The sequence below is a fragment of the Dermochelys coriacea genome, chromosome 5, assembly GCF_009764565.3.
Source record: "Dermochelys coriacea isolate rDerCor1 chromosome 5, rDerCor1.pri.v4, whole genome shotgun sequence".
NCBI classification, from domain to species: domain Eukaryota; kingdom Metazoa; phylum Chordata; order Testudines; family Dermochelyidae; genus Dermochelys; species Dermochelys coriacea.
The window spans coordinates 86,510,473-86,534,351 of NC_050072.1; the positions used below are offsets into that span (position 1 = coordinate 86,510,473).

General features: G+C 42.7%; 1 protein-coding gene across 2 annotated transcripts in view; it reads left to right on the forward strand.

Annotated features, from left to right (window-relative positions):
- The window catches only part of SHC3 (SHC adaptor protein 3), a 98,656-nt gene extending 83,138 nt beyond the window's left edge, over nt 1-15,518 (forward strand). For both annotated transcript variants that reach the window (XM_038403718.2, XM_043514752.1), the window contains 3 exons: nt 5,759-5,953; nt 6,703-6,998; nt 13,391-15,518. In XM_038403718.2, coding sequence (XP_038259646.1) covers nt 5,759-5,953; nt 6,703-6,998; nt 13,391-13,519 — 620 coding nt within the window. In that variant the 3' untranslated portion in view covers nt 13,520-15,518. The remainder of the gene's footprint in view (nt 1-5,758; nt 5,954-6,702; nt 6,999-13,390) is intronic.
- Nucleotides 15,519-23,879: the final 8,361 nt, after the last annotated feature.

Below are 23,879 nucleotides of genomic sequence, written 5' to 3' on the forward strand. Positions count from 1 at the left end.
TCAGGAGATAAAAAGTCTAAGGGTATTATATCTCCTGCTGGTTTTCCCACCCGTTTGAACTCCCTTTGTTTTCCGCTTAAATGCAGATTAAGCAGAGCACACATTCTTTTGTTTTAGACAGACCTGTTTGCCATTTTCTGTTTGGGCAGGGCTGTGGTTTGGAACATGTGGTGTTAACACTGTACAGTGGAATTTTATAACTTTATGTACAATCACAGGTTTCAGAGTAGCAGCCGTGTTAGTCTGTATTTGCAAAAAGAAAAGGAGTACTTGTGGCACCTTAGAGACTAACAAATTTATTAGAGCATAAGCTTTCGTGAGCTACAGCTCACTTCATCGGATGCATTTGGTGGAAAAAACAGAGGAGAGATTTATATACACACACACACAGAGAACATGAAACAATGGGTTTATCATACACACTGTAAGGAGAGTGATCACTTAAGATAAGCCATCACCAGCAGCAGGGGGGGGGAAAGGAGGAAAACCTTTCATGGTGACAAGCAAGGTAGGCTAATTCCAGCAGTTAACAAGAATATCAGAGGAACAGTGGGAGGTGGGGTGGGAGGGAGAAATACCATGGGGAAATAGTTTTACTTTGTGCAATGACTCATCCATTCCCAGTCTCTATTCAAGCCTAAGTTAATTGTATCCAGTTTGCAAATTAATTCCAATTCAGCAGTCTCTCGTTGGAGTCTGTTTATGAAGCTTTTTTGTTGAAGTATAGCCACTCTTAGGTCTGTGATCGAGTGACCAGAGAGATTGAAGTGTTCTCCAACTGGTTTTTGAATGTTATAATTCTTGACGTCTGATTTGTGTCCATTCATTCTTTTACGTAGAGACTGTCCAGTTTGGCCAATGTACATGGCAGAGGGGCATTGCTGGCACATGATGGCATATATCACATTGGTAGATGCGCAGGTGAACGAGCCTCTGATAGTGTGGCTGATGTGATTAGGCCCTATGATGGTATCCCCTGAATAGATATGTGGACAGAGTTGGCAACGGGCTTTGTTGCAAGGATAGGTTCCTGGGTTAGTGGTTCTGTTGTGTGGTGTGTGGTTGCTGGTGAGTATTTGCTTCAGATTGGGGGGCTGTCTGTAAGCAAGGACTGGTCTATCTCCCAAGATCTGAGAGAGCGATGGCTCGTCCTTCAGGATAGGTTGTAGATCCTTGATGATGCGTTGGAGAGGTTTTAGTTGGGGGCTGAAGGTGATGGCTAGTGGCGTTCTGTTGTTTTCTTTGTTGGGCCTGTCCTGTAGTAGGTGACTTCTGGGTACTCTTCTGGCTCTGTCAATCTGTTTCTTCACTTCAGCAGGTGGGTATTGGAGTTGTAGGAATGCATGATAGAGATCTTGTAGGTGTTTGTCTCTGTCTGAGGGGTTGGAGCAAATGCGGTTATATCGTAGCGCTTGGCTGTAGACAATGGATCGAGTGGTATGATCTGGATGAAAGCTAGAGGTATGTAGGTAGGAATAGCGGTCAGTAGGTTTCCGATATAGGGTGGTGTTTATGTGACCATCGCTTATTAGCACCGTAGTGTCCAGGAAGTGGATCTCTTGTGTGGACTGGTCCAGGCTGAGGTTGATGGTGGGATGGAAATTGTTGAAATCATGGTGGAATTCCTCAAGAGCTTCTTTTCCATGGGTCCAGATGATGAAGATGTCATCAATGTAGCGCAAGTAGAGTAGGGGCATTAGGGGACGAGAGCTGAGGAAGCGTTGTTCTAAGTCAGCCATAAAAATGTTGGCATACTGTGGGGCCATGCGGGTACCCATCGCAGTGCCGCTGATTTGAAGGTATACATTGTCCCCAAATGTGAAAGAGTTATGGGTGAGAACAAAGTCACAAAGTTCAGCCACCAGGTTAGCCATGACAGTATCGGGGATACTGTTCCTGACGGCTTGTAGTCCATCTTTGTGTGGAATGTTGGTGTAGAGGGCATCTACATCTATAGTGGCTAGGATAGTGTTTTTAGGAAGATCACCAATGGACTGTAGTTTCCTCAGGAAGTCAGTGGTGTCTCGAAGATAGCTGGGAGTGCTGGTAACGAAGGGCCTGAGGAGGGAGTCTACATAGCCAGACAATCCTGCTGTCAGGGTGCCAATGCCTGAGATGATGGGGCGTCCAGGATTTGTAGATGGCTTGTCTAGTTTTTGTAAAGTCCAGCCACGAGGAAGTTTGTGTGGAAGGTTGGTTCTTTATGAGAGTATCCAGTTTTGAGAGCTCATTCTTAATCTTTCCCTGTTTGCTGTAGAGGATGTTGATCAGGTGGTTCCACAGTTTCTTTGAGAGTGTGTGGCACAAGCTTTCAGCATAGTCTGTGTGGTATGTAGACAAAAACTAGACAAGCCATTTACAAAACACACTTTGCTTCTCTACAAAAGAAAAAGGACACTAAGCTATCTAAACTACTATATGCCACAAGGGGCCACAACAATGGTTCCCGTAACCCACCCAGCAATATTGTTAATCTATCCAACTATACTCTTAGCCCAGCAGAAGAATCTGTCCTATCTCGGGGCCTCTCCTTTTGCCCCTCCACCCCCACGAACATGATACAGTTCTGTGGTGACCTAGAATCCTATTTTCGACGTCTCAGACTCAAGGAATATTTCCAACACACCTCTGACCAACATATTAACCCACAGAGACCTTCCTGCCAACACTACAAAAAGAAGGATTCTGGTGGACTCCTCCTGAAGGTCGAAACAGCAGCCTGGATTTCTACATAGACTGCTTCCGCCGACGTGCATGAGTTGAAATTGTGGAAAAGCAGCATAGCTTACCCCATAACCTCAGCCATGCAGAACACAGTGCCATCCACAGCCTCAGAAACAACTCTGACATCATAATCAAAAAGGCTGACAAAGGAGGTGCTGTCGTCATCATGAATAGGTCGGAGTATGAACAAGAGGCTACTAGGCAGCTCTCCAACACCACTTTCTACAAGCCATTACCCTCTGATCCCACTGAGAGTTACCAAAAGAAACTACAGCATTTGCTCAAGAAACTCCCTAAAAAAGCACAAGAACAAATCCGCACAGACACACCCCTGTAGCCCCGACCTGAGGTATTCTATCTGCTACCCAAGATCCATAAACCTGGAAATCCTGGACGCCCCATCATCTCAGGCATTGGCACCCTGACAGCAGGATTGTCTGGCTATGTAGACTCCCTCCTCAGGCCCTTCGTTACCAGCACTCCCAGCTATCTTCGAGACACCACTGACTTCCTGAGGAAACTACAGTCCATTGGTGATCTTCCTAAAAACACCATCCTAGCCACTATGGATGTAGAAGTCCTCTACATCAACATTCCACACAAAGATGGACTACAAGCCGTCAGGAACAGTATCCCCGATACTGTCACGGCTAACCTGGTGGCTGAACTTTGTGACTTTGTCCTGACCCATAACTATTTCACATTTGGTGACAATGTATACCTTCAAATCAGCGGCACTGCGATGGGTACCCGCATGGCCCCACAATATGCCAACATTTTTATGGCTGACTTAGAACAACGCTTCCTCAGCTCTCGTCCCCTAATGCCCCTACTCTACTTGCGCTACATTGATGACATCTTCATCGTCTGGACCCATGGAAAAGAAGCTCTTGAGGAATTCCACCATGATTTCAACAATTTCCATCCCACCATCAACCTCAGCCTGGACCAGTCCACACAAGAGATCCACTTCTTGGACACTACGGTGCTAATAAGCGATGGTCACATAAACACCACCCTATATTGGAAACCTACTGACCGCTATTCCTACCTACATACATCTAGCTTTCATCCAGATCATACCCTCGATCCATTGTCTACAGCCAAGCGCTACGATATAACCGCATTTGCTCCAACCCCTCAGACAGAGACAAACACCTACAAGATCTCTATCATGCATTCCTACAACTACAATACCCACCTGCTGAAGTGAAGAAACAGATTGACAGAGCCAGAAGAGTACCCAGAAGTCACCTACTACAGGACAGGCCCAACAAAGAAAACAACAGAACGCCACTAGCCATCACCTTCAGCCCCCAACTAAAACCTCTCCAACGCATCATCAAGGATCTACAACCTATCCTGAAGGACGACCCATCACTCTCACAGATCTTGGGAGACAGACCAGTCCTTGCTTACAGACAGCCCCCCAATCTGAAGCAAATACTCACCAGCAACCATACACCACACAACAGAACCACTAACCCAGGAACCTATCCTTGCAACAAAGCCCGTTGCCAACTCTGTCCACATATCTATTCAGGGGATACCATCATAGGGCCTAATTACATCAGCCACACTATCAGAGGCTCGTTCACCTGCGTATCTACCAATGTGATATATGCCATCATGTGCCAACAATGCCCCTCTGCCATGTACATTGGCCAAAGTGGACAGTCTCTACGTAAAAGAATGAATGGACACAAATCAGACGTCAAGAATTATAACATTCAAAAACCAGTTGGAGAACACTTCAATCTCTCTGGTCACTCGATCAGAGACCTAAGAGTGGCTATACTTCAACAAAAAAGCTTCAAAAACAGACTCCAACGAGAGACTGCTGAATTGGAATTAATTTGCAAACTGGATACAATTAACTTAGGCTTGAATAGAGACTGGGAATGGATGAGTCATTACACAAAGTAAAACTATTTCCCCATGGTATTTCTCCCTCCCACCCCATCCCCACTGTTCCTCTGATATTCTTGTTAACTGCTGGAATTAGCCTACCTTGCTTGTCACCATGAAAGGTTTTCCTCCTTTCCCCCCCCTGCTGCTGGTGATGGCTTATCTTAAGTGATCACTCTCCTTACAGTGTGTATGATAAACCCATTGTTTCATGTTCTCTGTGTGTGTGTATATAAATCTCTCCTCTGTTTTTTCCACCAAATGCATCCGATGAAGTGAGCTGTAGCTCACGAAAGTTTATGCTCTAATAAATTTGTTAGTCTCTAAGGTGCCACAAGTACTCCTTTTCTTTATGTACAATGTTGTTCAGGACAATTATTGACCAGTAAATTATGAGTTTTTAAAGGATACCTTACAAGGCGTACTTTGTACAAAGATTATTACAATAATGGTCAAAGAGTGAATACAGGGGTACAGACCATCACAGTGTCTGTGCATGCATGTATGAGCTGAGTTGAGCAAATTATTTGTAACAAATAATTGATTACTAAAATTTTCCTGTTTTGCTTTTTGTGAACGTCATGAGCAAATCATAATATTCTGAAATATATTCATTATTCAGAATTTTTATGCACATCTTCATGAAATTTTCCGCTCATTTGACTAGTTTGCAGTATTGTTTCAGATATTTGATATTTAAATTTCAAAACTGTTTCTGTGTTGGTTGGTTCTCTGATTGCATGACATGGGTAACTAACCAATGCTGTCCCAGTTTTGAATATTCCAATCAAATACAGCCGGTAGTCAGGCTTAAAATTCACTTTCCTCCTAGTATTTGTGCTAGTAAACAATAGGAGAAAGTGAAGACAAAAGGACCATGAACGCAGTCAAATCAAAATCAGTTTTTAATTTGAATGACTATTCGAGAATGATTTTTCCAATGTGCCAACCTCTAATAGACAGACATGTTGTTTGTTGTTTGTCTTTTCATCTCTCTTTCCAGAGACTGTTGAGTCTGCACTTTGGTTAGTGACACCTCCTATGTTTGTTCTAAACAATGCTGCTTTATCCTTCCAAATGTGATGTTAAAGAGAGGGAGGGGAAATAAGTCTTTTGAATTTTCCAGGGTCCTTGGACATTTACAGCGTGCCAGAAGGGAAGCCTCAGGTAACCACAACAGGAGAGGTGCCAGCTTATGTGAACACCCAACATATCAACATGGAAGCTCTACTTGCACTTCAGGCAGATGCTGAAAGTGCATTCACTGGAACAAAAGAGTGTACCAAAGACAGCAGCCCAAGAAAAGATCTGTTTGATATGAGTGAGTTCCCTTTTAACTCTCACCTCTAATAACAGATCTTACATAATTAGTCTTTTATTTTTGACCCATAGAATTGCCATTTATTCATTCCTAAAACGGGTTGAATTAATGAACATGATGCATATCTTTCTGAGTTTGAAATGATGGGTTCTTATAGTTTTGAAGCTAAATCAAGGTAAAAGGTGTTAACCTGCATCTACACTAGGAAGAAGGCTGGGCTCTAACCTAGATCACACTGATCTAACCTAGACCTCTTTTCCTAATTTAGGATGTAGACTCATGATCTTATCATAGTATATAAGTAAACATCAGGGATCTTTGTTAAATTAATACTCTGTTTTGAAAAGAGAGCAGATATCTGTGTAATATAAGTGACTATGTAGATTATGCAGTTTATTTAAAATGAATTCCTCCTAACTAGCTGGCCAGACTCTCTCAATAAGAGAGATCTGGTCCTGTCCAGAACATACAAATACCAGCTACCTACAAATATATGACCATTAGCAATTACTCCAAAATGTCAAAATTGTCTCTTATTTTAATATATTTTGTTTACAAACAATGTTCTCTATGTTCTTAATATATTATATAAACTAGTAATACACCATACTGTGTTTGTTCTTCTTAAGGATAAATGGAAGTGGCTATTACAAGAAAATAAACCAGGGTTAAAAAGACTGGAATTGTATTTTTTTGTAATGCAGTTTACCTGTGACTGATCTTGCACTTTTTTCTGTACCTGTAACCAGAACCTTTTGAAGATGCTCTCAAGAACCAGGCCACTGGGCCTGTGCTGAATAAGGCTACCTCGGTCGAGTGTACCAGTCCTCCATTACCCAGAGCAGCTAACTGTCCTATAATGGATGAACTGAATACAGAGCCTTGGTATCAAGGAGAGATGAGTAGGAAAGAAGCAGAACAGCTGTTAAAGAAATGTGGAGACTTCCTGGTCAGGAAAAGCACCACAAATCCAGGCTCCTATGTGCTGACTGGTATGCACAATAGACAAGCCAAACATCTTCTTTTAGTGGATCCGGAAGGAACTGTAAGTATTGACTCCTGGATGAGAATAAAAAAGTGTCCGACTCTCTATATATTCTGTAAGCCAGAAAATGAACCCTATTTATAACACTTATTTGTTATTACAGGCATTTGTAAGGTTCCCATCACCTAACCTTAAATCTCAACTCACGATGCTTAGCTGAAGAACTGCTGCAGCATTTCTACATGGATAGGTAGCTCTGACACCACTTCCTAGTCTAGTCCTCAGTGCAGTACAGGGACGGTCAAAGGTATTAAGTTACTTTTGTGGCCCCCAGATTCCTTGGCTGTCTGGGGAGTAGTCTGGTCCCTTGCATTAGTTAGAATAGCCTTTGCACTGCTCTTATTTCCACCCAGTTGCCTGAGGCCCCAATGAGTTCATAGATTCATAGATATTGAGGTCAGAAGGGACCATTATGATCATCTACTCTGACCTCCTGCACAATGCAGGCCACTGAATCTCACCCACCCACTCCTACGAAAAACCTCTCACCTATGTCTGAGCTATTGAAGTCTTCAAATCATGGTTTAAAGACTTCAAGGTGCAGCGAATCCTCCAGCAAGTGACCTGTGCCCCATGTTGCAGAGAAAGGCTAAAACCCCCACGGCCTCTGCCAATCTGCCCTGGAGGAAAATTCCTTCCCGACCCCAAATATGGCAATCAGCTGAATCTTGAGCATGTGGGCAAGATTCACCAGCCAGATACCCAGGGAAAGAATTCTCTGTAGTTGTTCTGATAAAAGTGATCTCCAGAACATAGGGGAGTGACTTCCTTCTCTGGGACTAGGTTCTGACTCAGGCCTGGGAGAGAAATGGCATACTCTGTCTCTCTGCTACCTGAGGATTCCCTTAGCTGGTAAAATTGGCTTTCTAGCAGCAGAGCAATATAAAGTAGCCAGAGCTGGGTATGAAAACTGGTCCTTGGTATTTTTGTAGCTGCCCATCACTGAAAAAGTAAGCAGATGACACAAAAATAGGTGGAGTGGAAAATAATGAAGAGGACAGATCATTGATTCAGAGAGATCTAGATCACTTTGTAAATTGGGTGCAAGGAAATAATATGTTTTAATACAGCTAAGCTTAAATATATATCTATATCTATATATATCTAGGAACAAAGAATGAAGGCCATATCTACAAAATGGGGGGCTATATTCTGGGAAGCAGTGACTCTGAAAAAGATTTCAGGGTTGTGGTGGATAATCAACTGAACATGAACTCCTAATGTAATGCTAGGGGCAAAAGATCTAATGCTATCATTGGATGCATAAACCACGGAATCTCAAAAAGGAATAGAAAGGTTATATTTGACACTGGTGCAACTGCTGCTGAAATACTGTGTCCAGTTCTGCTGTCCACAATTCAAGAAGGATGTTGGTAAATTAGAGAGGGTTCAGCGAACAGATTCAAGAATGATTAAAGGATTAGAACACATGCCTTACAGTGATAGATTTAAGGAGCAAAATCTATTTAGTTTAACAAAAAGATGGTAAGGGGTGACATGGGTGCAGGCTATAACTCTCTTCATGGGGAACAAATACTTAATAATGAGTTCCTCAGTCTGGCAGAGAAAGATATAACATGATAGCAAGAGATGTCAAGAGTAACAAGAAGGGTTTCTTCAGGTATGTTGGCAACAAGAAGAAAGCCAAGGAAAGTGTGGGCCCCTTACTGAATGAGGGAGGCAAGCTAGTGACAGAGGATGTGGAAAAAGCTAATGTACTCAATGCTTTTTTTGCCTCTGTTTTCACTAACAAGGTCAGCTCCCAGACTGCTGTGCTGGGCATCACAAAATGGGGAAGAGATGGCCAGCCCTCTGTAGAGATAGAGGTGGTTAGGGACTATTTAGAAAAGCTGGACGTGCACAAGTCCATGGGGCCGGACGAATTGCATCCGAGAGTGCTGAGGGAATTGGCGGCTGTGATTGCAGAGCCCTTGGCCATTATCTTTGAAAACTCGTGGCGAACGGGGGAAGTCCCGGATGACTGGAAAAAGGCTAATGTAGTGCCCATCTTTAAAAAAGGGAAGAAGGAGGATCCTGGGAACTACAGGCCGGTCAGCCTCACCTCAGTCCCTGGAAAAATCATGGAGCAGGTCCTCAAAGAATCAATCCTGAAGCACTTAGAGGAGAGGAAAGTGATCAGGAACAGTCAGCATGGATTCACCAAGGGAAGGTCATGCCTGACTAATCTAATCGCCTTTTATGATGAGATTACTGGTTCTGTGGATGAAGGGAAAGCAGTGGATGTATTGTTTCTTGACTTTAGCAAAGCTTTTGACACGGTCTCCCACAGCATTCTTGTCAGCAAGTTAAGGAAGTATGGGCTGGATGAATGCACTATAAGGTGGGTAGAAAGCTGGCTAGATTGTCGGGCTCAACGGGTAGTGATCAATGGCTCCATGTCTAGTTGGCAGCCGGTGTCAAGTGGAGTGCCCCAGGGGTCGGTCCTGGGGCCCGTTTTGTTCAATATCTTCATAAATGATCTGGAGGATGGTGTGGATTGCACTCTCAGCAAATTTGCGGATGATACTAAACTGGGAGGAGTGGTAGATACGCTGGAGGGGAGGGATAGGATACAGAAGGACCTAGACAAATTGGAAGATTGGGCCAAAAGAAATCTAATGAGGTTCAATAAGGATAAGTGCAGGGTCCTGCACTTAGGATGGAAGAATCCAATGCACCGCTACAGACTAGGGACCGAATGGCTCGGCAGCAGTTCTGCGGAAAAGGACCTAGGGGTGACAGTGGACGAGAAGCTGGATATGAGTCAGCAGTGTGCCCTTGTTGCCAAGAAGGCCAATGGCATTTTGGGATGTATAAGTAGGGGCATAGCGAGCAGATCGAGGGACGTGATCGTTCCCCTCTATTCGACACTGGTGAGGCCTCATCTGGAGTACTGTGTCCAGTTTTGGGCCCCACACTACAAGAAGGATGTGGATAAATTGGAAAGAGTACAGCGAAGGGCAACAAAAATGATTAGGGGTCTAGAGCACATGACTTATGAGGAGAGGCTGAGGGAGCTGGGATTGTTTAGTCTGCAGAAGAGAAGAATGAGGGGGGATTTGATAGCTGCTTTCAACTACCTGAAAGGGGGTTTCAAAGAGGATGGCTCTAGACTGTTCTCAATGGTAGCAGATGACAGAACGAGGAGTAATGGTCTCAAGTTGCAATGGGGGAGGTTTAGATTGGATATTAGGAAAAACTTTTTCACTAAGAGGGTGGTGAAACACTGGAATGCGTTACCTAGGGAGGTGGTAGAATCTCCTTCCTTAGAGGTTTTTAAGGTCAGGCTTGACAAAGCCCTGGCTAGGATGATTTAACTGGGACTTGGTCCTGCTTTGAGCAGGGGGTTGGACTAGATGACCTTCTGGGGTCCCTTCCAACCCTGATATTCTATGATTCTATGATTCTATGATTCTATGATCTAGTATCTGGAAGTTGAAGCTAGACAAATTCACTGGGAAGTAAGGTGCACATTTTTTAACAGGTGAGAGTTATTAACCAATGGAACAATTTACCAAAGGTCATGGTAGATTCTCCATCACTTACAATTTTTAAATCAAGATTGGATGTTTTTCTATAAAATCTGCTCTAGGAATTATTTTGGGGAAGTTCTCTGGCCTGTGTTCCACAGGAGGTCAGGTAGATGATCACAATGGTCCTTTCTGGCTTTGGAATCTATGCATCTGTGAGTTTGTGAAGGGGCTCCATCTGGTATGAGAGGGTGGAAAGCAACATATTTCAGTTCCCTGTTCTGAGTGGCCTACCAGTCTGGCACTTAATATAATACTTTCTATTCCTGTGTAAAATGCTAGTTTAAATAATAAGAATCAGAGCAACAAGTTCCTGACAAAATAGTGTATATGGTATACATACAGAAGGACCAATCCTATTGGGCCTTACTTCTGCTGACTTCAACAGAGAAACTTGCATAAGGGCAGCAGGGTTTGATTCACAAAAGCTTTGACTAGAGAAGGCTGCTGTACATGCTGTCATTGTATTTGCCACAGGAGGGCAGTCAAAGAATATTATTAAGATGTTTTCCATTATAACTGGATTACTCCTGAGGTTACATGTGCTTGTGTCAGCCTCGACAAGCCAGTGGAAATGAGTGCTGAATCTCTGAGATATGAACCTCTTTGACTCACTGACTGGAAGTTTACCAGTGTTTTGTGACTCCTGCAGAAGGGCCTTTTGGTTTATCTGCAATACACATACAAATAGCTACCTTTTGAATGGGATGCCATGAGGATTAAGTAGTAGGGTCCTATCATACCTTTAATGCACAAGCCTGCAATATGGCTGGTGCAGAGATGCAGTGTCCTGGTTGGAGTTCTGGTAGGCAGGGAGCATGGGGCCATTGCTACACAGGGGTGCACCACATATTCCCTTCTGTGCATGACCAAGATATTGGCCTCACATCCCTCCACTCCTTCCCCTTAAGGCAGCATGAGCCTGCTCCCCTCCCTGCATGAAGATCTCCTTGCATCATCTCTCTCCACTTGAGTCTATTTGTAATATACCTCTGAGTCCACAATGGCTATGCTGCTTCCTCCTTGCTCTGGGGCTCGGGGAGCAGTAATTTACTGGTGGTCTATACGAATACTTAGCAAATTACAGCACTCACCCCCAGTCCCACCCCTGTGCTCAGTGCCAGCCAGCAAGAAATGATGGAAGAGCCAAGGATCCCTTCCTAACATACCTCCTGCAGGTGAGGAGTAGTTGAGATGTCTTACCTGGTATCTGCCATCCATTTGGGTTCAAGATCCGTGTAACCTATGCAGGGATGGAAGGAGGTTCTGATTTCTGTATCAGGGTGGCCTGCCTCTTTAAGGGCCAGGAGGGCTTGGGTCAGCCAGCTCTGTTCAGTTAGCCCCACTCCATTACACTTACGCTGAGTGTGAGGTTTAAAAGGAGGAAAGCCAGTGGTTGCTTGCTGCCTGAGGAGGAGATTCCCTGAGACAGAGATGGGCCTTTCCAAACTTGACTCCCCAAGTGGGAGGCCCTGGAATTGCTGCTTGACAGTGAGAGTGAGAGGCAGCTGCAGAGTTGCAGGTGGTAAGAAAGTGGCAGTGAGCAGGAGGTTCCTGCAGCAGAACCTTGACCATGGGGGAGGGCTTGAGCCTGGAAGCCAGGGGCAGAGGGCTGAAGAAAGCTGAGGACCAGGGCAGTAGTAGAGGGGTTTGCCGGCTGACCTCCCAAGCTGGAGAATAGAGCGTGCTGAGAGAGTGCTGGGCCCTCTCCTGGGGCAGAAAGGACTACAGACAGGAAGACTGGAAGGTTCCGTCTGGGAAGAGCAGAGACAGACTCTAGCTAGAAGGGGCTGAAGTGGCTACTTCAGGGATGAAAGTAACTTAAAGGACTTACTGGAACGCCAGAGTCCTGAGTAGCGGGCAAGGCCTCAACCAGAAGGGGCGAGGCCTTTAAATCCCCGGGCCCTTTAAATCGAGATTTAAAGGGCCCGGGGCTGCAGCTCTGGTAGCGGCGGCTGGGAGCCCCGGGCCCTTTAAATCACTGCCAGAGCTACCAGCTGCAGAGGCAGCTGGGAGCCCCAGGACTCCCGGCCGCTGTTGCTACCCCGGGGCTCCGACGGCGATTTAAAGGACCCGGGGCTCTGGCCGCTGCTACCACAGCAGTGCTCCAGGCCCTTTAAATCGCTGACGGAGCCCCTGGGGGGTCCTGGCTGCCAGGGGCTCCAGCAGCAGATCTCGGGACACCTTACTTTGGGATTAACCTCATTTAAATCAGTGAGACTTCTCATGTGGTAATAGACAACTTGGGGTCTACTCAGAATGTAGCTGGTCAGAAAAATGTTTTTTTTGGTTGACAAACAAAAATATTTCAGTAGTATTGCCTATATTTTCAGCAGAAATATTTAACTTTTTGATGAAAAACCGAACCCCAAGATTTTTGGCAGCAACAAATGAAAAAATTTGGGCCAAAAATTGCCTATCCCCAGGAGGTTTGGATTTTATTTGAAATGTTTTGGTTTTCAATTTTTCAACAAAAAATTGAAAACGTTTGCAGAGAGCCGACACTATCTCCAAACTGTTTAATTTGATCAGAAGGTCAATGTTGTAAGTTGTGATGGAAAATCTTCAAGGCCTATTCAGTGTAAGGAAAGGTGACAAATAAGAGAGCAGGCAAAACAGAAGTTTGGAGAGAAGTGAGGGAGCAGGAGACAAAACAACTAATTTGGAGATGACAAAACCTCTATTGACTCTAATGGGAGGAGGATCAGACCCTTAAAAATGTGTGTGTGAGTTTGCGCGAGTGCGCATGTAAACAGATATAAAAGGAAAATATTTTGTCTTATTTTCAGTTAACTTTCATTTAATGGTAAAGGAAAGATTGGTCTGTATTTAGCCTTTACTTTTCCATGCTCTTCTTTTAAGATTCGTACAAAGGATCGTGTTTTTGACAGCATAAGCCATCTCATCAACCATCATCTTGAGAACAATTTGCCAATAGTTTCCGCTGGAAGTGAACTCTGCCTCCAGCAGCCAGTGGAAAGGAAACAGTGACCCATGGTGACATGTTCAGCATTTGTAAGCTATAAGCACTGCAGTGGACACTGCAAACCTGGAAACATGTACATTAAAAATACATCTATCTATCTATCTATCTATCTATCTATCACCAATATGTTTTCTTGAGCTTTAAAAAGCCCCATCCCATACAATACCACTTGAAATTTCTTACTGCTCTATCCAGACATGAAGTCTGATTAAAAAAACAGAAAGATTTCTTAAAATAATTTCAATAAAATTATTCTGATTCTTATTGTGAATATTGACACTGTATATACATACATTATATATAAATACAATAATATATTTATATTTTTCAAGTCAGTCTGTTGAAGGTATGGAACTAATGTTCTGTGCCATGTGTTTTTAACTGAAAAAGGTGCCCATTGTGATTGTTCAGATAAAAATAGAATTCAACAGTCTCATTTCCTTGAGAATACAATATTAGAAGTCTTATTTGTAGTTTTATCTAATAAGCACAATTATAGTGAGAACACAGGCGGATTACATTGGTTAAATACCAGTCGAGGGGATTAAATTCAGCAGCTAGTATTCTAACATGGACATTTAGCTTGAAACAATTTTTAAAAGCATTATTCAGTGTCACTGAGTTCAAAAGCATTTTCTCTTTCTGATGTCCAGTTTGAATTCTTATATGATGCTACTCAAGATATTTGTAACTTGCTTTGACAATGACTTGGTGTGATCTCTGTGTACAAGGTGTAAGCATTTGATTTTTCTAACAATAATATTATTGAACTAATATTCTGCAGCTTTGATTTATTAAATTCAATACTAAGATTATTTACAAATAGTTCACTTCTTGTGCTAAAGAATTAATTGTTTTTGACTGCCAGTCACCAATGAGATGTCATACATTGACTAAGAGAGTTCAAACTGGTTGGTTTTTTAAATATATTTGGTGCAAGATGCTTTGGTCAAAGACACGGTCAAAACATTTTTTTTCTCATAGAGCAATGACAAAAATGAATACCTAGAATGTTAGTCCATTTAAATGATCTAACTTGGATTCACTTAGTTTTTATGTGTCTCTCCCTAAAGTACAGCTTCAAGTTAACCTTTAGCAAGTGATTGTTTTTATAGATGTATTGGTTGTGTCTAATGAGCAGTGTGGAAAAAACAGATATACATTAAGTTGTTTTTTTAGCAGATATTTCATTAACATTTGGTATTGGGACGTATACATTGAAAAGTGCATTCTGTCCAACACACATACACACTTCATTAATTTGCCTTTCTTTTGGAATGGACTTTGTCTTTCAGTTATACATATCTAACTGAGGGCCAAATTCAGCTCTCTCTTTAATGGATGCAACTCCCATAGACTTCAGTGAAGGTTGCACCACTGTAACTGAGAGCAAAATTTAAACTTCAGTATTTCTAAGTCAGAAATTCAAACCAAGTTTCAGGATTTGATTAATAAAGGCCCTGATTAAGGAAGGTACTTACACGTATGTCTACCCTCAAGTATATTAGTTCAGTTGAAGTCAGTAGAACCTGTCATGTCCTTAAAGTTAGACATGTGCCTAAGTATTTTGCTGAAATGGGGTCAAGTTGACTTCAGGATTTGCTTTAGAATCCATTCCTAGGACGGCAGTTTTAAAATTCCCAAATAATGTCCTCCTTGTGCCATGGACTATGCAAAGGTCATTACTTTGCAAGTTTGTTGAGGATTAATCTCTAATTTTGAAAAGGAATCCCACAGCTGGTTTAGAGCTCAGTACCTGAAAAGACCTATCAGAGGAAGAACTGACTTTCAAAGATTTTTGAGAATTTAAAATTACATTTTCACCTCTAATCTCCCCATCTCAGCATGTTTCATTTTCTAATGCATTCCCACAGCTAGCCCCTATTTCCCTGTCTACCAGAGGTGAAAGTAAGCCCGTATGGTCCAGTATGACATACTGGCAAGAGCCAGTACGCTGTGCTGGACCGGATCGGCTTCCCCAGGCTGGCGCTTTAAAGGGCCCAGGATTCCCCACAGTGGCTGGAGCCCCGGGCCCTTTAGAGTGCTGCCCATGCCCTGCTGTTGGAGCACCAGGGTAGCGGCAACAGGGCTCCAGCGGTGATTTAAACGGCCCGGAGCTCTGCTGCGGTAGTGGCAGCCAGAGCCTGGGGCCCTTTAAATTGCCCCTGAGCCCCGGGGCTCCCAGCTGCTTCTGCAGCTGGGAGCTCCGGGGGTGATTTAAAGGCCCGGGGGCTTCCAGCCGCAGCTGGAGCCCTGGGGCCTTTAAATCTTGATTTAAAGGCCCTGCCTCTTCCGGTTGAGGCCATGTCTCTTCCGGTTAAGACCACACACCCCTGCTCAGGAATCTGGAGTACCAGTAAGTCCTGTAAGTTACTTTCACCCATGCTGTCTATCCAGTCACATGAAACTTCCCAGCCTATGTTGATCCCTTCCTGGAACTCCTTCAGCCATGCAAGACTCACCCTAGCTGGCATCTCACACTAAGTTACTCATTTCGCATCTCTCTTGGATCCCCACTAACCACTTCCTGACACATCTTTACATCTAGGCTGCAGAGGCTGATTATCACAAGCACTTCCCCATGCAGCTGTTGTTACAGCTTCTCCCCATCAGACCACACCCACATTTTCTTTCCTCACCCCTTCCCTATCTGTGGGAGGAATCAGTTCTTCTTTATGCCTCCTAATAGGCAGGGAATTATGGCAGCATCTTTTCCTTCTCCTCCTTGCTGTGATGATATAGCTGTTTGCTTCAGTTCCCATCTCCTCTGCACAGAACAGTAGGTTTGGGTAGGAGCAGAGAGCACAGGAAAGGACTCAGATGCATCATAACACTCCCCACTGGCATGGATGGATATCTTCAGATTAGGTCTGCCCTATTCCATGCAGGAATACAGAATGCTGAAATATGGAGGTACTTAAGTAGCACCCTGTCTGGTAGCTATGACCATGATTTTAGGAAAGAAAAGTCTTGTTTTGCTTTTTCTATGATTATACTGTGCAAAGTGATTCTGTAAAATTTGCATCTTGTGGTTAGGGCTAAATTAAGGCAATCCAAGGTCCCACGCACACACCCTTCAATGGGTTCCCTCTTTGGGGTAGCAGTAAGTGTCAGAGTGAAGATGTATGGAACAAGCACACCTCTGAGAGTTATTGTTTCAGGCTCTGTATAGACTCAGACAGGCACTGGTTACCTTTGGGTCACAATTTCAAGCTTTTCTTAGCATTCATGAGGGCTATTTTAAAAATCAAATGAAAGCTGAGATTCTGACTTCATTGTGTCACTCTGGAAGCTGGGACATGAGACATGGCTCTAATAGTGCCTATGCTTTAATCTGGCACAGCCTGTGGTTCTATTTTTATCATCTTTCAATAGTTCCATATCACAGTTGTGAAGTTTATTAGTAAAACAATGTTGTCTCTAATTTGTGGCCCTGAAATCTCTACCTGAGATTGAAAGTCAAACTGGATTCTTTCTGGTCTGCGCACCACCATGCATAGGAAAGATTCAACAGTGCCAATGGTTGAAACTTTCTCGATGAAGATTTTTCCTGTCAGAAAATGTGGTTTTGTCTAAATTTCTGCAGAAAAATGTAGATTTAGACAAAGTTTTTTTGAATTTACGATTGGAGAAATCAAAGGGAAAAAATTTCACTTTGAGTTGATGTGTCAGACACAAATGACACAAATGTTGGTTTGAAACTAAAAATGCCATTTCAAATGTTGATTTGTTTCGTTTATATTAAAGTGTCAAAATTCTCTTTCAACATTTCCAATTCAAATCTTTTCAAAAATTTTGTTCCATGACATTTTTTGCTATTTTCACTTTCTGTTTGATGCAGAATGGAAACTTACTGTGAAATGTCAAAATTTCCTGAGGGATTTAGTTAGAATTTAGCTAGCAATTCTGTTTGGCTTATTCTGCTATAACAGAGTGTAACTAACTATAAAAACTAAAGTTATTTGTACACAATTCAAAAGGAAAAACATGGACCCCAATCCCGCAAACTTTTAGGGCAGGTCTACAATACCACTTAAGTCAGCGGTTCCCAAACTGCGGGTCGGGACCCCCAAAGTGGGTTGCGATCCCCTTTGAATGGGATCGCCAGGGCTGGCTTAGACTTGCTGAAGCCCAGGCCCCACTGCCCAGGGCTGAAGCCAAAGCTCCAGGACTTCAATCCTGGGTGGCAGGGTTCAGGTTGCAGCCCCCCCTACCGGGGCAGTGGGGCTTGTTTCGGCTCAGGCTTTGGTCCTGGGGTTGTGAGTAATTTCTGTTGTCAGAAGGGTGCAATGAAGATTGAGAACGCCTGGCTTAAGTTGATCTAACTTACATCGCTCAGGGGTGTGAAAAAGCCCCCTCACCCCTAAGCAATATAAGATTTGCACTGTCCACACCAGCGCTATGTCAGCGGGAGATGCTCTCCTGCCGACATAGCTTCTTGCCGAGGTGCAGTAATTATGCTGATGGGAGAGCGTTCTCCTGTCAGCATAGTGCATCTTCACCAGACACACTACAGCATCAGTGCAGCTGCACTGATGTAGCACTGTAGTGTAGACTTGCCCTTAGTTATGTCAGTAGCACACAGGAGATAATGCATGGAGACTACTTGCATAAACAAAGACTAATCATCTGAGTAAATGTTTGAAGTTCAGACTTCTAGTTTATTTAGCTTTTTTTAAAAACAGTCTTTTCCCTCAAAACGACTGAATAGCAATCCATTTTTACCCAATGTTTATTTATTATTACTACAGCTGGGACACTAAAAGATTTTTACACATTTATTTCACTTTATTTAAAATGCACCGATGTCTCAACACTTCGTTCTTTAGGTCTTAAGGACTTTGTGTGAAGCCACAACACTTTGCACTCGGTACTTTGCACAAGTGTAAGATGATTGCAAAAGTTGTAAGGCTAAGGAGAATCATGTCTCACCTACTTCCAGCCATCTCACAGGAGACTTTTAGCGTGCTACAATTCAGGGAGAAGAGTGGCTTCTGTGGTACTTCAAGCACACACGATTTCAGAGCTAGGCACCTGCTTAGGTGATTTTGAAAATCCCATTAGGTATCTATCTGCATCCTTAGCTGCCTAAATACCTTTGGAAATTTGGCCCACAGAATAAAGTGATGGGAGATGGTGCATGATTGAAAGCATTTTAAACATATTAAAATAAACTTGTAAAAGAATCTTTTGCGTTGTCCCAGTTGTAGCCTTCATAAACTGGCAATCAATCAGCTGTATGTAACAGACCCTTTTCCTAACTTACGTTTTTTAGATCACATGGGTACAGTGAAAACATGGGAGATTTGCAGGAAGATTGTAACCATGTAATTGTAATTGCACATGAACACAATCTTTACTTTATGTTCTGAAATTTTAAATAGGCCCTCTGGAAGCTTTAACACATGCTTTGGAAATCAGCCTTCAGATAGGTGGCAAGGAGACACAGAATGATGGGGCGCTTTTACTGAATTCTCAAGAATATGTTTCATGGGCTACATCTTCCACTGTAATTAAGCTACTTTGAGCAGCTCTGGTGTCATGAAGAAGCTGGAAACTTGGCAAATCTGCCCAGCTCACAATTTCCCTAGGTGAAGTAGTACTGGGGTAGGGAGAGTGACTAGAGAAAGGGGGGCGGTGCTGCATGTGCTATGGTGATTCCCAGCTGCTGGAATGGATCCTGGTGTGATCCATCGCCTGCTCTTGTTGCTGCTCATTGGATTTGGTCCTGTATGTGAAAATAATAGAATAAAGATATAAATATATGAATGCAGGGCTCAGTCCTGCTCTCATTAAAATCAGCGAGCAATTTGCTCATGACTTCTATGGAGGGAGGCACGATTAAACCCTTCATGATGGAGAGTTCAATCCTGTGAAGCGTTTCCAACCCCAAACATTCAAAAATTATGAGTCAGGCCTAAAAAATCAGGATATGGGCTAAAATTATGAGATTTTAAAAAAATCATAATTGTGGTTTCTTTTTATTTTCTTTCTGGTGTCTCAGGCTTTAGGTTTCATGTTTTCAAGCTCCCCCCTCCCCCACCCCGAAGCAACAAAGGCTACTTTTTAGAATGAAAGATGAGATTAACACATCATCCCATGATTCAAGGAGCTGGGATTTTACAAAAACAACAACAACAAACAAACAAAAGAGAGCCAAATTTGTGAGACACATGATAAAACTATGAGTATTGCAACACTGGAGTGTCCTCAGTTTCTTCCTAAGGGATAGTTGAGGATGCTCAGAACTATGTAGGAAGCTACCGGTACCTTGCAGTAGCAGGCCTATTGTCTAGATGCATTCCAAATTATGTGTGATGACAGCTAGAATCTGTCCATCAGTTTGGTTTGCATTTATGTTACAATTGTATGAACCATGTGCAATAGACATGCCTTAGGGCCACGTTACTAACTCTTAAGTAAACTAAATGTTTCATATTAATTTTACTGTAGGTGTACAAGAGTCGTTATTTGGTTGAAATCAATGCAAAATTTTCAGTGAAGTTGCCCTTATTAGTTCTGGCAGCTGAATTTCAGCCTTGTTTCCAAAGTTTCAATCAGACATTTTGGTTGCTCAGAAATTTCAATCATGTAGATGACACAAAGAAAAAAATACCATTAGCTCCTGACTTCAATGGGAGTTCTGCCCAAAAAAAGTACTCCTGTGCTCATCTTCAATAATGCAAGCGTGGGAGAGCTAGGCTGGCCATATCTGGATGGGGAGCACAGAAGGAGAACCAGCTTCCACAGCATTCTGTCTCCTTACCTGGGGAAGACCCTCAGCAGAGCTGAGACTTTGTAGGTCAGGTGATGGTGTGTGGCACAGGAGAGGGCGGAGACAATCAAAATTCCACAGCATGCTGTCCTGCAGACCACACAGATACCATCAATGGGAGTTAATGCTGTCCCAAGCAGCACTAACTTCTACGGCATCTGTCCTAGGGTTTGTGTTAAGGAGCTGCATGGGAAACAGCCAATGGTGCCATTTTTCCTGGGATGGCTGAGCCAAAGCCCATTGAAATCAATGGAATCAGCCTGTAGGTTTGGAGGCCCATGACTTTTGCCTCTTCTACAGCCCCCAAACCTTTCCCCTCTGAGGAGAGTATTAGAAGGAAACTCCATAAGTGTCCCATCATGGGGTTGCGTGGCCCTCTCATATAGGTTTTCTAATCATGGGAGATTGCAATTTAGGACTGAACAAGGACTATAAGTTATGAATAGAAAATAAAGCAGCGCACAAAGAAGATGTAGGTATGTACTAGAAATCTGGCAGGTATCACCTGCCAGTTTTATGTGTTCTGTGCCTGGGGTTTATTATTTATTCCCCTCATGGAATGGTAGTCTCATGTTTCTTAGCATGATAGTCTCCAGGTTCCATGCTATGCAGTTAGGAGAGGAGAATTAATACATATTTATACCCTTGTACAATTATTGCTGGCAGACAAAATGCCAGATGCTAGCTTCAATTTATTCATAATGGAATTTATACATATTTATATATTTGTAAGTAATAAATGCCCCATTTTAAAGCTGGCACATTTTTGCAGCGTCCAGGCAATTTGCAGCTTTATATCAGGACTTTGCAACTTGTGACTGTTTAATAATATTTAGTTACAAATCCATGTTCCAAACTTTTGTCCAGGGCATCAAGGCATAGATCCTCAAAGGTATTTAGTTGTCCAACTAGTTACACACTTAAATACCTTTAAGGATCTGGACTCCACTGTCTACTTGATGCAGCGAATAGAACCAAATATGTAAAATAAGTGTAAATATATATAAACAATGCTGTACACTATGGTGGAATTTTCAAACATGTGCAGCCTTCACCCAAATCTGCTGTCACTAAAGTCAGACTCCCATTGATTTTACTGGGAGCAGAGTTAGGCCAATGCTCAACGCTTTTGAAAATTCCATACCAGGAATACGAAATAAAAGAGCTCACCTCAAACACTTACCAACAATATTGAGTTTTTACTTCACATATTTTTCCAGTTAGAGTTTTGTGAAGATTACTTACCTTGCTGCTGATCAAAGTAGGGGGAACTGTTCACTAAATCATATATTTGACTCTCACACTTGTGATACCTCAAAATTAAGAAATACAGTGGCTAAATTTGAAATGTGTTCATGCCTAATATGAAGATCTATTCTACAACTTTCTCCCCTAGTTCCTCCTCTATCTTCAGTGAGGTTAAAAAAAAAACCACCCAGAAAATATTCATTATAAACCAATGAAAGTACATTATAAACTAACAAAAAATAATGAATATAGTTGGTATGGGAAATAGATTTTTTTCCCGTGTGACTAGATTTGTGTAGTAATGGCTTCTGTTCCAAGTGAAGTTCTCTAGTCCAAACATAACTTAAATCCTGGCACAAGCTGAGTTTTTTTGGAAGATGAATATGTTTCTTTCAGTCATGAATTTAAAAAAAAAAATTACTTCAGTAATTTTTTTTTTCAAAAGTACATTCAATATTTATTACTTTTTAAAAACATTTTTGATTGAGAATTGTACAAACTGGTCTCTCTGTAAAGATGAGTGGTGTGTGGAAATACTGTGGTTGTTTATTGTCCCTGGAACTTTTGTGAGTTCAAAATGAAATCTATTATGAGATGTTCTACTATGTCCCAAGTTTTTGCTAGTCCACTACTAGTGTCCACTTTGATTTTAGAACTGAATTAACTCTTAGGAAATCCTTCAGCCATGGAATTTAGTCACTTAGCTCATTTTTGATTTTCCAACTTGTGCGGGAAGTAATGAACTCACCACTACTTTTATCAAATCTAAGGACTTGTCTACATAGCACAACAAAGCACTCTAGAGAGGAACAGTGAATAGTGGAGTGCTGTAACATGTGGCGCTCTAACTGCCCCATGTAGACTCTTCTGGCATGAACTAAAAGGTAGCTGATTAACTAGGTACCTTTAAATTTGTGCCAGCACAGCCTATATGGGGTAGTAAGAGCACAGACGATTAGACCACTCTACAAATCACACCCCTCTAGAGAACTTGGCCACAGCATACGGACAAATTATAAATGTAGGCAGTGGGGCCTGATTCTTATCCCCCTTATCCAGGTTTTCCACTCACTAGTTTAACTCATTTTTTACTTCATTGAAGTCATTCCTGATTTAGAGCAGAAACAGTGAGATCAGAATCAGGCCCAGTGTGAACCATGGCCAAATTCTACAGGGCTTACTTCACTGAGGAGGCTGACTGATGTCAATGAACTGCTCATGTCAGCAGAGTAGGTGGAGTTTGACCCCAACTATTTTAGATTACAACATTCTAGGGAAATAAAATGACAGTAGAGCCAAATAATGTGTTATGAGTTGGCCTCAGTTACACTGGAGTAGCTCCATTTGCTCCAACAGAGTTATTGTTGATCTACAAGAATCCATGTGAGAACTGAATCAAACCCCGTTAATAAGATTTTGCCAAATACCATTTTCTTAACACAGATAATTGCTGCTATATGTTCTGATTCTGGGCCAGATAATATCCTGGTCTGTGTGCCGAGATTTTCCCCTTTCGTCTGCAAAAGGATGGAGCTGGTGGGTTAACCAACTCCACAGTAACATCCTATTCCTTCCTTGGACACTGTGGACAGCACTCTGAGGGTTGGCATTCATGCAGGAGGAAGGGCACTGGTTGGGTTTGCTTGTGGGGTGGGAAGTGGACAGCCCCATGTTGGATCAGTGGGAGGCTGGGCTGATGCACATCAACCCGGCCTCTCTCTTACCCCACAGATTTCTTGAGAAAGGCAGTACCTTGTATTAGGTTTCTTGTAGAATTTCCCTCTTTAAGGGGAGGTCAGAAGTAGCAGTGGCCAGGGATGCTCCTTGCTGCCATAGCCACTAGGGAGTGTGGATGGGGAACTGGAGCTTTAGAAACAGTGGAGGCAGCACTACTGTAGATGCTAGGGGAATCCTTAGGTTTGTGGGCAGGCCCCACAGCTCAGCTCATTCTGTGACTGGGCAAACAATACTGGCAAAACTCAGAGAAAACTCTCCTTGAGTTCTCTTCCAATTTAACTTACTTCCGTGGGGTTTACCATTGGAAAGGACTGTCCAGGCTCCTGAGAGAGGCTGAATCTACAACTCCTGCTGAAGTCAATGGATGAATCTGTGCTCTGATTACATCAGTGTAAATCCTACGTACTCCATTAAATTAAGTGGTGCTACGCCAGGTTTACACTGGTAGAATTCAGCTCAAAGAGTATGGCCCAGTGAGAGTTGATCAATGCCTCTCAGGGTTTCATAGCTTTGTGGATTTTATGATAGCAGATGGAGTTGCATGAACATTATTTGTTTTCATTTTTATTATTATGGCAGATGAAAATAATGAACTTTCAGGCAAT